General features: G+C 42.9%; 1 protein-coding gene across 6 annotated transcripts in view; it reads left to right on the top strand.

Moving 5' to 3' along the window:
• LOC133090029 (nuclear body protein SP140-like protein) overlaps positions 1–12,547 on the top strand; it is a 91,368-nt gene extending 78,821 nt beyond the window's left edge. For 4 of the 6 annotated variants that reach the window (XM_061188282.1, XM_061188291.1, XM_061188312.1 and 1 more), the window contains 7 exons: positions 817–959; positions 3,558–3,596; positions 8,375–8,490; positions 9,958–10,078; positions 10,361–10,432; positions 10,986–11,120; positions 12,259–12,547. In XM_061188282.1, the coding sequence (XP_061044265.1) occupies positions 817–959; positions 3,558–3,596; positions 8,375–8,490; positions 9,958–10,078; positions 10,361–10,432; positions 10,986–11,120; positions 12,259–12,396 (764 nt within the window). In that variant the 3' untranslated portion in view covers positions 12,397–12,547. Of the gene's footprint in view, positions 1–816; positions 960–3,557; positions 3,597–4,111; positions 4,667–8,374; positions 8,491–9,957; positions 10,079–10,360; positions 10,433–10,985; positions 11,121–12,258 lie in introns of those variants that run through there. The other 2 variants (XM_061188305.1, XM_061188322.1) reach the window with 2 other exon arrangements.
• The last annotated feature ends 623 nt before the right edge of the window (positions 12,548–13,170 follow it).

The following is a 13,170-nucleotide window of genomic DNA, read 5'->3' on the forward strand; positions in this document are numbered from 1 at the left end:
GTCTATTTTGTATGGGCCAAGTTACTAAGTCTCTGTCATCCTGAACTGTCCTCTACAAAATGAAAATAATAATAAAACTTTCCTCACCATATTATTATGAGAAAAAAACAAGATAACAGATAGAAAAGTTTGCAAATTACAACTGTTAAAGTACAGTACAAATGTTCATCTACCATAATTGATTCCCTCCTCCCAAAATATGGTTCTTTAGGTACCAAGAAATAGAAATGTTTTCCCAATGATTATATAGCATATATATAATTTAATTTTTCCCACTTGATAACATTTCTACAATTGCTTTTAACATAAAATAGCTATGAGTCCAAAATATGAGCAATAATTGATTGCTATTTGCTGGCTGATCAACTTTTGTACAGGACAAGGCAGACATGGCTGTGGTGACAGTTGCCACACGGCCCCATGTGTGACCTCATCTGCTGCCTCAGATACTCAGCCTGGCTCTATCCCGGGTCTCAGAGAAGGGAAGGGAAAGAATCTTGCCTATTCTTTAGAGTCATCCATTGTTTTCTCTTTTGAATATAGTGAAATTTTTTTTTAAAGTAAATGTTGGTAGTAATTACTGTCCTTCTCATTGCATGAGGGTCAGAGTATGCACACAGGTCAGGAAGTCTGCTCCTGCCCTCACCTTTCGGACTGCTGTGGAGCCCCAGAGAGGGGACTCAGCTATCCTGCTGCAGATTACGAACCCAAAACGAGTAGCCCAGATTCACGCGGCGGGAGGTCAAGTTCTGGGGTTTTCACAGTTGGGGGCACACCCTGGCCACAAAGGGAGCTCAGCTTGTCTTGGTCTCACAGGCACCTCGGAGAAGTGTATACAGAATGCATATGGAAAGTGGTTCACCCTCAGGGAATTTGAAATTGAAGGAAACCACGAAGCATCCAAGAAGTGGAAGCTGAGCGTGCGCTGCGGTGGATGGCCCCTGAAAACCTTGATTCAGGTATTCTAGTGACAAAGCGCTACAATCAAGGATTTAGTGCCACAAGTCATCAACTTCAAGCTTTAGCAGAATTTCCAGAAAACCATCATGACGCCCCTTGCCTGGGTCGCAATGCGTATATTATCACTAACATTCCATGTGGGTGTTATATTTGCTGGCTTACATTACAGCTTAATCCTCTAAGTGCATAAACTCTTACACTTTAAATTATTTTTTTAATTTTTATGCAATTTTTAAAGGCTACTTTCCACTTACAGTTATTACAAAATATTGGCTGTATGTTGTACAATACATCCTTGAGCCTATCCTACACCCAATAGTTTATACCTCCCACTCCCCCACCTCTATGTTGCCTCTCCCCGCCACCCCACTGGTAACCACTAGTTTGTTCTCTATAAGTCAGCTTCTTTTATGTTATAGTCACTAGTTTGTTATATTTTTTAGATTCCACATATAAGTGATATCATACAATATTTGTCTTTCTCCATCTGACTTATTTCACTTAACGTAATGCCCTCCAAGTCCATCCATGTTGCTGCAGATGACAAAATTTTGTTCTTTTTTATGGCTGAATAGTATTCAAACTCTTACATTGTTGAAGGTAGGACAGTAAATTGTGGCCTTGGCACTGCCACTAATAATTGCCACAGTGTAATTTGGTCACAGGAAAGTAAACTAAATTTGGCAGGGGAGGGTCTTAGACTTTTGGTGGGGGGCAATGTTGAAAGTAACAATAATAGAACTACGTATCTGAAAATAATACATCAGAATGAGTGTTTTCTGAATAGCCATCTGAAATTCATTCTTGAAAAATAATATTTTTTAATGAATTTAAAAATATCTCTTTGGTCCTCATCTCGGCCCACTGATGTGGACAAAACGGGCCAGGTCTCTGTCACAGATGAACCCATGCCTTCTGACGCTTTCTATCACATGCCCCAGATGGTCCTTCCTTGTGCCACTCTAATGATGAGCAAATAGTTATTGAATACATCTAAAGCCACAGGGACTGTAAGGTGTGGCCCCCAGCCCCCAACCAGGAGGAAGGCTGCACATTTATAAACACAGGATTGCACAGCTCATAGATGCCATAATGAGATTCTCTGGCAGGAGGAGATGCAGAAGCTCAGGGGAGGGAAGTTCATTTCTGTCTTTGAGGTTGAGGACAGTTTCATGCAACAGTTTGCACTGAGCTGGGTCTTAAAAGAAGAATAGTTCTGACAAGCAAAAATGTCATAATGAGGAATTCTACGTAGAAAGGATGGCATGAAAATCCTCCCCATGACTGTCAAGAAGTTGTGGGTTGTAAGTCTCAATACATGAGCAGGGCTGATTGTGGAGGTCCTGCGGCCCCAGAAAGGAGGCTGAACCCTTCATTTAATCATGGGGGAATCGTGGGAGGTTTGGGTTAGGGACTGACAAAGTTGAAAGAGTGTTTTAGAGGTATGAATCTGATCAAGGTATGCAAGATGGACTAGAGGGTAGAGTGCTTTAACCCATGGAGACCTCAAATGACCTTCACCACCTTTCTGCCTGATCCACCCCACTCAACCTGCAAGGCCCAGCTCAAACAGCACACTCTCTGCTGAAGTCCTTTAAAATTCACTGAATTTGTTTCCTATTGCTGCTTTAACAAATTCCCACAAACTTGGTGCCTTGAAACAATATAAATCTATTATCTTACAGTTCTAGAGACCAGAAGTATGAAATCAGTTTCACTGGACTCAAGTCAAGGTGTCGGCAGGGCTGGTTCCTTCTGGAGCCTTCCAGGGAGAATGTGTTCCTCCCCTTTTTCAGCTTCTGGAAGCAGCCTTCATTTCCTGGCTCGTGGCCCCTTCCTCACATCACTCCAACCTCTTCTCCTGTCAACACATCTCCTACTACTCAGTCTGATTCTCCTACCCCCTCTTGTATGGAGCCTTGTGATTACATTGGCCCTACCCAGATAATCAGAATCATCTTCCATTTCAAGCTCCTTCATTTAATTACATTAATAAAGTTCTTTTTACCATGTAAGTTGACACATTCATGGGTCTGGGGATTAGAACAAATTCATGGGTCGGGGGGGGCATTATTTAGCCTACTATACTCAGCCATCTCTGGATCCCAAAATACTCCATGAGAGCACAGTTTACACTTTATCATCCTTACCCCACTATATGCCAGGTTTTCCCACTTGTCTCCCCAAAGGCCTGGATACCTTTGTGTGTCCAAGGCCACTGATGGGGCCTGCCAGCTGTCAATCACTCACCAGGTGTGTGCCAATGGAGCTATAGTATGCAAGGTATAAAGATAAAAGCTAGAGGGGTACTGGGAGAATGGAAAGGAAGTGGTGGGTATAGAAGTGGTTTTAAAGGAAAATCTGGCAAAACTTTATAAGGAGAGCAAGAGAGAGGATGCAGTTTTTAAAGCTGACTTTAAAGCTGAGTCTGGATAACAGAGAGCACCATGTTACAGACTTGGAGAGGGAGGTTATTTTCCATGAAGACCCCTTGAGTTTGTGTTGACAATGGGACATGAGTGGAAGGTAGTGGAATTACTGATCTCACAAAGTAGAGACAAGGACCCATCACAGCATGAATCTCATTTTTCTTTCAGAGAGAATTTCTACCAAACCCGTCAAGAAAAAGAAAAAAGGTAATTATCACATGACCTTCTGGCCATGTCTCATCTACCATATTGTTGATTTTCCATCTCTCTGGCTTTATTTTATAGTTTATATTTTATAGTTTATATTTTATAGTTCCTAAATTAACCAATTATGTTGAAACTTGATTTTATAATATGGTGCTTTTACACTTGCTACTTCCAAACACTTCAGTGTGTGAGGCCAGGATTTCTTTGAGCATTAAAATATTTGAGATAGAGGTGCAGGGGTAATCCTTAAAAATAGATAATGAGGCAGAACTGACCTTGTACATTTGTTTTAGAAAAATATGTGAATGGCATACAGTAAGTCCCCAACATATGAACCTTCAAGTTGTGAGCTTTCAAAAATGCGAACGTGCGTTCTCATGTCCAATCACGTAAGTTAGTTCCCATGTCTGGTGTACATTGTCACGTGCGTGCATCCTCTACAAGCGGTTGTGCTTTTGTGTACTTTATTGTACAGTACTGTATAGAGTACAGTAGTACAGTGTCTTTATTTCAAGCTCAGGATGTCCAAAAGCAAGTGTAAAAGCAGCGATGATGTAGCTGGTACTGCCAAGAAGAGCCAGGAATTGAAGGCCCAGAGGAAGGACAGAGAGAGACAAGAGGAAGAAGAAGTAACTGAAGAACCGAAGAGATTCACGACATAGGAAATGGCAAGGGGATTTTCTTTATTTGAGGAGGCACTGTTAGTTTTTGAGGCGCAGGACCCGAATGTAGAACGGTACGTGAAGGTTGCAGCAGCCATTCAGAATGTAATCCAGTGCTACCGTGTCATCTATGATGAGAAAAAAAGAGCTACGACACAAACATCACTGGATTGTTTTCTCAAGAGGGTAGATAGAATTGAATCCAGCAAGGAACCAGAACCTGTGCCATCAACGTCAGGCATGAGTGAAATTGCAGCTTGCCATCCGCCTCCTATTGCTGACGACCCTTCAGCTCTACCATCTCCCACCTCCTCTCCCTCCTCCAGTCAATAACTCTTCTTGCCTGTTCACTCGATGCCAGCCCCTGTATGCCAGCTGTTGTACTGTACTACTGTACTTTTCAAGGTACTATACTGTAAGCTTAAAAATGTTTTCTTTACTTTTTGTGTTTGTTTTTTATGTACTATTTGTGTGAAAAGCATTATAAACCTATTACAGTACAGTACTATATAGCCGATTGTGTTAGTTGGGTATCTAGGCTAACTTTGCTGGACTTACAAAGGCACTCTTGGAATGGAACTCTTACTGTACTGTCTTTTTTTTTTTTTTTTGGAGTATAGTTGATTTACAATGTTGTGTTAGTTTCAGGTGTACAGCAAAGTTAATCAGTTATACACATGCATATATACACTCTTTTTTTTTAGATTCTTTTCCCATATAGGCCATTACAGAGGGCATGCTGTCTTAAAATTAGACATAAAAGATGAAGTTGGAGCTGGAAAAGCATGATTTTGAAAGGCACAAAAAAGTACATTTAATGACTATTGCTTTTGCAACACTGATTTTATTTTCATTGGTTTTTCTGGGTTCTAGCTTTAATGAAATAAGAATTGAGCAAAATGGAAACACCTCATGGTCACTCTAGCTAACTTAATATAGACCTAATGTAGAGTCCCCCTTTGGAATGGATATATAGCCATATGTCACCTGGTAAAGCAAAAAAACAAAACCTCTCCTTCACATGCACACACACTTATGCTAAGTCCTTTTTCAAGGGAAATTTTATTTCCTTTATGGAGATGACCCTTTAGAGAATAGAGTGATTGGGAAGCAGATGTGCCCTGTGGGAGAGGCTGCTGACCTGGAAAGTTCTTTCCTTTGTGTAGGGGCCTTTGGCCCCAACAGAGGGGCTTTGCAGACTGCAGTTCCATCTATGAAGGCAAATTCTCTCTCCTTCAAAGTAGCATGTGAAGTTCATGGACCAGTGGTTTCTATGCTGTGTGGATTTCAGGGAAGGCAGTCAGATAGTTGATGTCTTCCTCTCCAAGACTGGGTGTGAGAGAGAACATGTGAGGTGAAAAAAGGAAATAGAAAAACTTCCATTTTCCTGACCTCCGACAGCAGTGACCTTGGTCATCTCAGTCAAACCAGGAAGTTGAGGTCTTCACAAAGCTGGTTTCTGGGGCTACCAGCTCAATTGAATTTATGCTAAAGACTCAGTAACTAACCTCTGCATCCACTGGGTTTTCTGAAGAAAGAGATGCTATTTGCTCTGTTCATTAAGACCAAATGTTTCTGCCCAGTCCTAGCGAGTCAAGGGTAATTCAGTCTGGGTTAATCAATTGAGTTGGCCGTCTCCCACCCTTTATCACAGGCGCCCTCTCTCCGTTCCCTCTGGGCTTACAGCTATTAAGGTGTGACCACCTCAGTTCTCAGAGGGTCTCTCCAGAGCATCTCTTCCTTTCCCAGCCCCTTGTCTTCTGCCATTTGTGTCCTCTCAGCACCAAATGGCATAAGAAACTCTGAGCCAGTAGCCTAAAAATAGTGGTCAGCATCCATGAGGATGAGAAAAAGGAAAAGCGGTTACATGACCCCATGCCAGGGCCACTCAAGCCTATGTGGGGATGTCCCCAAGGATGTCCCTAACAGGCCATTGCTCAAGCTCTCCTACTGAAAGGGAGCACATAGACAAGACACAGCTTACAGCCTAGAATTTCCTCCCATGTGTGAATTTTGTGTCTCTTCTTCTTACATTGAATTTATAGATGAAAAGAATTTACAAATTGAGGTGTGTTCCAATTCACCTCAGCTCACTGGGCTCAGGGATGATATTCTGACTGGTATGATTTGGAAATAGCAGGACATTTTGCTTTGGCTCATAATATTGTATTATAAGTAGGGGCTCTGCATTCTTGTAAGCAATGGACCTCACAGAAGCACTGAGAATGAGATGAGATATTTAAAAATGACATCAGCAGGACTGGTGATAGGTTGGATGTCTGGGATGAGGAAAGGGAGGAATCCGTGTTCACTTCCAGGCTCCTGGGTGGATGGTGGGGTGCTTAGTGAGATGAGGGGGGCACTAAAAGAGGAGCAGATTCAAGACAGGAAGTCAAGGACTGTGGTTTGGGGGCAATATGGGTTTTAGACATGATGATAGACATCTAATTGGAGATGACGGAAAGTAGAGTTTGGATGCTCAGGGACTCAAAAAGAGACCAGAGACACAGATCTTAAAGCCTAGGGACAAATGTGGTAGGTGTGGTCACGGGGGTAGTCGTGGTCATCTAGGAGAGTAAAATGAGCAGGGAACATGGGACAGAGCCCTACAGAATTCCAACATTCCAAGTGAGGAAGCTGAAAAAAAAGAAGCAAAGTGTTAGAAAAAAATCTAAGAGAATGGAGTGTCATGGAACAAAGCATAAAGAGTGTTTCTAGAAGGAAGAGGTGGAATGGCACTCCCTGCCACCTCCCCATTTCCTCACCACCCACCAAAATCCCAGCTAACCATCACTGGGTGGACCAGTCCCCAAGTCTATGCATTGTTTTGTACGTAGATTGTCACACAAGGATGTGAATTCCTTCTTCCAGCCCATGGTGTAGAAAGGATAGCTTCATCTAGATGAAGAGCTGCTACCCATTGGATGAAATGTTTCCCCACCACATGGTTCTCTTTCCACTCAGGTGGCCCAGGAGAGGGGACAGGTGCCCATCCTCTGGCCATTTCTCCAGCACAGACACACGACCCTCATACATAGAAATTGTAGTATATAGGGATTCACATGTTATTGCCACATAGATTATCACCAAAAAGAAAAGGAAAAAATGTAATTCCGCTTGCCCACCAATGGGCTCATTCCTTGACCAATTCTTATTTTGGTCTATAAATTCTGTTGTTTCAACGTGTGTTTGTTACTCCACAATACTTAGATGCAAACACTGTCAAATTTTTAACTTCACTAAATGAAATAAAATCTGGCTAAAGGTCCCACATATTGAGATTGATGAAAAATCCAGCACCAATCAGTTTTGTGGCCCCCTCCATCTTCCTTATACAGGACAAAGCACCAGGTTTCCACAGGATCAGAAAATTAGGGTAAAGCATTGGCCTTCAACTCCAGTGGATGCCGTTACCACACTCCCTAGCCATTGAGAGATGGCACCTCCACACCTTACTTGCCAAGCTAAGTCATAGGACAGCTTCCCCTAGGCTCCCAGAGCCAAAGAGCTGTGTGATCCCTGGCATCCACCGGGTTATCTGTGCCCATGGTCTTTCCAACCAGAGGCACTGTCGCAGGCTCAGGGGCCCTCTAGGCACAAAAGCCATAGTCCAGAAACTCCTCCCCAGGCCCTTCAACTCATGGAGAACTTATGGCCAAGAAAATGGGATGCAGTGATATCTCAGAAGTTTATTCTGTCATATTAAATTATCAGTAAATCACTCTTCAATGAGGCAATTTAGATGATGTATGGTAGACAACTAGATAAGACACTGTATTCCAGAGTTAGGTTTTGCCTGCAGAATAATAAATTTCTCAGATTATCTTTAATTGATCCTATTTTGTTGTTGTTCCAAGCCTTCCTGTGTCAGAATCTCTGTCTTTATAAAGAAAACTTTAAAGGTCTAACACACAGCCACTTCCTCCTGAGCTTCACTGCAAACCAGCATGTCTTCTTCTGAAATCTCCACTCAGTATTGTTCCTTACTATTTTGAGAAGAAAGGTTTACAAGTATCACGTTGGTACAAGCAAATGCTGGGTGTTCTAGAGTACCAATGTGTTGACTATCTAGGGTCTCACTGATCCCAGTGATGTCTACATTATCTCCCCTTCTAGCCAGAAAACTCAAATGAATGTGAGGTATGCCGTAGAAAGACTGCGCTGTTCTCCTGTCATACTTGTTCAAGGTTCTTTCATGAGAAATGCCACATCCCACCTAAAGGTGCTGACAGGTTAGTGAGACCTGGCCCCCTCCTGCCCTTCCTTCTTGTGGTACAGCTCCTCCCACCATGCACACTCAGCCTGCAGTTTTCTCTGGTTGTATGTGTCTTGATTCAGAAGAAGGGTCCTTAAGTATCAGGATCCAGAAATAAGAACAGAGCTGTTTAACAGTGCTGGCAGTGGTAGATTAATGAGAAGAAAACTCTTCAAGTGGTGATTAGGTATAATAGACAGAGAAGTAACCCCCACCTCCCTCAGGTGGTTCCCAGACCCATGCACTTTGATGGAGTGATGATGCCATACGTTAGCTGCTGGTTTAAAACATATACCACCTGCTATGGGAACATCACAAAGCTGACAAAGCTGGGACTGTGATGAGCCTTCAGAAGGTGATCACGGCAGTCTATCAAGCCACCTGACCCTGCATCACAGGGTACATGATAAGATCCCTGAATTCTGCGGGTATGAGTCCACTGCTGCATTTCCTTTGTTGTAAAGTGTATCTTTGGTCAGAGGTGATGATACGTGAGATGACACGTAGATTGACAAGGCATTCTAGAAGTGGTAGAATTGCTGTGGCCAAGGAGGGTGATCTCTAGCAGGATTATGTCTGTTCCTATGAGGATAGAGCATTGCCCCTCCATAATGGGAGGAGTCTGGTGTAATTCATCTGCTCCTATGTAGGTCCCAGAGAATGTGTCACTGCAGGAGTCGGCATAAACCTCTGCAGCTGGGCGATCTGCAGAGGCAGAAAGCCTCACGTCGTTTTGAGCTCATGTAGAGTCCCGACCCCTGCACCGTGGACACTGTAATGCTTGCCCCTTGAGCAAGCACTGCGGTGGCCAAGGAGAGAGATTAAATGACATCTCTAGGATGGATCGTTGTATCCAGGTCTCAGATTATTGAGAGCTCCCCGGCACAGAGAACCTGGTAGTGGAGATCTAGGGGCAAATGGAAAATATCTGGCACTCTGTTGGTAGATTTCCTTTCCAAGAAGTTTCTGCATCACAGATGCTAGACACAGAGATGACAATGCCAGAAAAAAGGATGCCTATGGCTTATGCTCTGTGCTTATTCAGCAAAGTTGAGAAGAAGGGCTGGCTTCCTGATTTTTACTGAGTTGATGTCTCATCGAGGCCCAAGACTCCAGTACTTAAGGTACTAATTTCCCGTTCTCGTTTCGGGCAGGCAGAATTCATTACCAAACTCGCAGTGGCTCAGGTGAGAACCTAAGTTTTGAAGTGAATGAGAGTCCTTACGCACCGTGGCACCTCACTTAGCCTTCTACAGTTATTGATGGGAGGGCTGTCTTTGGCAGTTGAGCCCAAATGGGGCTCTAGTGCAGAGGGGTGTCAGAGAGAAGTTGGGTACAGGTGGAAACTACCAGTCATTCCTGAACAGAGGACTTTATCAGCTATAGAAACAATGGCTGATTCACAGAGAAACTGCCTTTGCTGACCTTATATCCGACCTCTCAGGGACCCATGGAGCTGCATCTTCTGCAAGATAAGGGTTCTTCAGGAAAGGTGCCCAGAAAGCCAACCATGTCATCAGGAATCTGAGGTCCTGAAGAAGCTGATGCTGCCTGAAGAGAAGTTGGTGAGTTGAAATGTAAACCTAAGCCTCCTCCTTTCTGTTTACACAAGAGAAGAAGCACCATCTTGCAGGGGGCAGGAGGAATGGTGCCCAAGGCAAACTGCTGTCACTTGCTGTGCTCTGATCACATTACCTGCCACCAAAGTTCATATGCCACAGAAAATTCCCATTCCGTGTTTGTTTCAGGGGTCTGCAGGTTGGAGAGTTGTGCATTTATCTGAGCATATGTAAGAGCTCATTCTTTCCAAGCTGCTCTTCACTTAAAATCTCCTCTATCTTTTGCAGAAATGCCAGTTCCTCCTCTTAAAGGTCTATTGCTCTCCAAAAAGCTCCTTTTTTGCCTCAAAACCATATTATGTAAGTAACAGCAATAAAACCCCAACCTGGCATTTGTTGGATTTGTGATATGAATCCAATGGGTACACATTGTCATTATCTTTGCCTTGTTGATAAATATCTTAGTCAGCTCAGTCAGCCCTTAGAAGCTTAGGCGGTTGTAACAAACTACCATAGACTGGGTGGCTTAAATAACAGGAATTTACTTCTCACAGTTCTGGAGGCTGGAAATCCGAGATCAGGGTGCCAACACAGTCAGGTCCTAATGAGGGCTTTCTTCCAGGTTGCAGTCAGCCAACTTCTCTTTTTGTCCTCACATGGTGGAAAGGGAGGGAGAGAGGTCTCTGGCGTCCTTTTATTATAAGGGTGCTAATCCTATCCATGAGGGCTCCACCCTCATGACCTAATTATCTGCCAATTGTCCCACCTCCTAAGACCATCACAGTGGGGGTGAGGATTTTAGCATATGAATTTGGGGGACACAAGCACTCAGTCCATAACTGTGGGAATCTGTAGAAGGTAGACTTGGAACCATGCTAATGCCCTTTGGCACTTTTGTCAACATGCTACAAAGACATCGCAAGGCCTGGAGAAGCACATGTGGTTGAACAGAATCAAGAAAAATCTGACGATGAACATATATCACCGAGTACAGGGGTTTGTGCAGGACATGCGTCTCATCTTCCAGAACTACAGGGCGTTTTACAAGGTAAACAGTTCTCCCTGCTTCTATTTTTCTTTCAATTAAGTCATTTTGCCTTTCATCTTCTTGTATCAGGTAAGCGTTACAATTTCCCTCATCATGTGGCAAGTCCACACAGGTAAAAATTCTGGCGGTATTCTCCAAGCCCTGTGGACTATGGTGTGGAAAATAATAACAGACCAGAGGTATCATTGGAAACATTACCCTAGGACCTCAGAATTTACTCCTTCTAGATACTCAATTTGCCCATAGATAACAGTGGATTGCAGACCTAGTCCTTTCCACCGGAAATGGAAGTGCTTTATATTTTTTTACTGGACCTGGCAGCACTGTGTGTGGCTCAGAAGTCCCTGCCATTGGCCCAGGCTCAGATCCTTACTTGGCCCAGACTTGGGGACCATCCTAGGGAGACTGGATGCTGAGGCACTGAGTATGCCCATGTGCGGTTTGTTGCTGTGTAACTGCCCTCCAGCATCCGGGCCCTCAGGAAGGAGTGGACAGGGATCTCCCCACACCTGGGCATCTGCCTATTTCCAGCAGCTCCAGTACTGCACTCCGGATGCAGAGCATGGAAACTTTCTTATAGGCAGAACCCTCATGGCCTTGGTGCTCGTAGAGAAGTGAGGCCAATTCTCTCATCTGCTAGAAGCACATTTTAAAGGCTACTCATGTTTCTCATCTCTAAAGGAAGATACCAAATCACATTTCTCAAATTTCAAAATCTTGGATTTCTTTGCATTCGAATTTCCTAGTGTTGTATCAAAAAGTTAACAAGGATCACCTCAAGGGGTGGGGAATGAAGGATAAAGGATGGCACCATGAACTTGCCTTAGACATTTCTGTACTATCATGGTGTCACAAGGAATACGGGCTGTGTTCAAAATCAAATAACTAGAATTTTTTAAATTAATCAATAAATTTCTGATGAAGAATTAGACTGCAGTATAGTGCCATTTTTGCTCCTCTGTCCTCCAGATAAAGAGAAATGATCCAGCTATCAGGAAACATAAACTATCCTCAACTGGATTAATTCTCACTTAACATTTGGGATAGTCTAAAATAAAACTCTGATTAACCAAAACATTGAGCGTCTAAGCTCATTAGCAATCTATGGCTATTACTGTTTTTGTCTTTGCTTTTTCAGAAAAGGAAATTCATCAATCTGGGACTTCAACTAGAGGCCGAATTTGAGAATGATTTCAAAAACATTTTTGGCATCCAGGAAATAAGTACAAACAGCAATCGGTTTGAGCCGCTCTTTTATAATGTAGCCCATTTCTAGTTCCCCCTTCAGTCTCCACTGCTACAGGATATTGTGCCTGTGGCCCCACTGACCAACTGCCTGTTGCTGTGAATAACACACTTCTTTTTCAAACTTTTTTTTACTGACATTCCTGCTCATTTATTTTTCTGAATAAAAATTTTAAATTTCAGATTATCTTATTGAGTAATTTGGGGTGAAATTTGCAAAAGAAAATATCAGGTCTTTCTATAAAGGATCATATTATGTGCTTCCATTTCTTTGAATCTTTTATTAGGTCCTTAAGTAAAGTTTTCTCTTCTTTTCTCCTCCCCACACAGGACTTAGTCATTTCTTATTTTACTCTCAAGTATTTAATACTTTTTTGTTATTTTGAAAGTGATCTTTTTCCCAATGTATTTTATTACTGATTATTGCCTATTATAGAAACATATAGTGACATACATTCTGGTCACTGATTACCTTACTGAATACTGGATAGCATCCTTTTTGGCCTCATACCCAGTGGCATCAGGAAGCCCATAGTAGATGCACAGCATTTCTAACTTTCAGTTTGTACAATCATAATTGGTACAGCTGATGGGAGCATTCCTCACCTCTGACAATTCTTGGTTCTGTTGGGGAATGACTCTGCCATGGCATCCTGGTGACCTTGCATGTTTCCACATAGGCCACATAGGCAAGACTTGCCTGTAGCTGATCTAAATCTTGAGAATGCCCTATGATCCTTTCAGAACATGAGAGCCTGGGAAGCTTCTGAGCAGCTGCTACAAGGCCATTTCCTACTCACCACCT

The sequence above is a fragment of the Eubalaena glacialis genome, chromosome 1 (assembly GCF_028564815.1).
Source record: "Eubalaena glacialis isolate mEubGla1 chromosome 1, mEubGla1.1.hap2.+ XY, whole genome shotgun sequence".
Lineage (NCBI taxonomy): Eukaryota > Metazoa > Chordata > Mammalia > Artiodactyla > Balaenidae > Eubalaena > Eubalaena glacialis.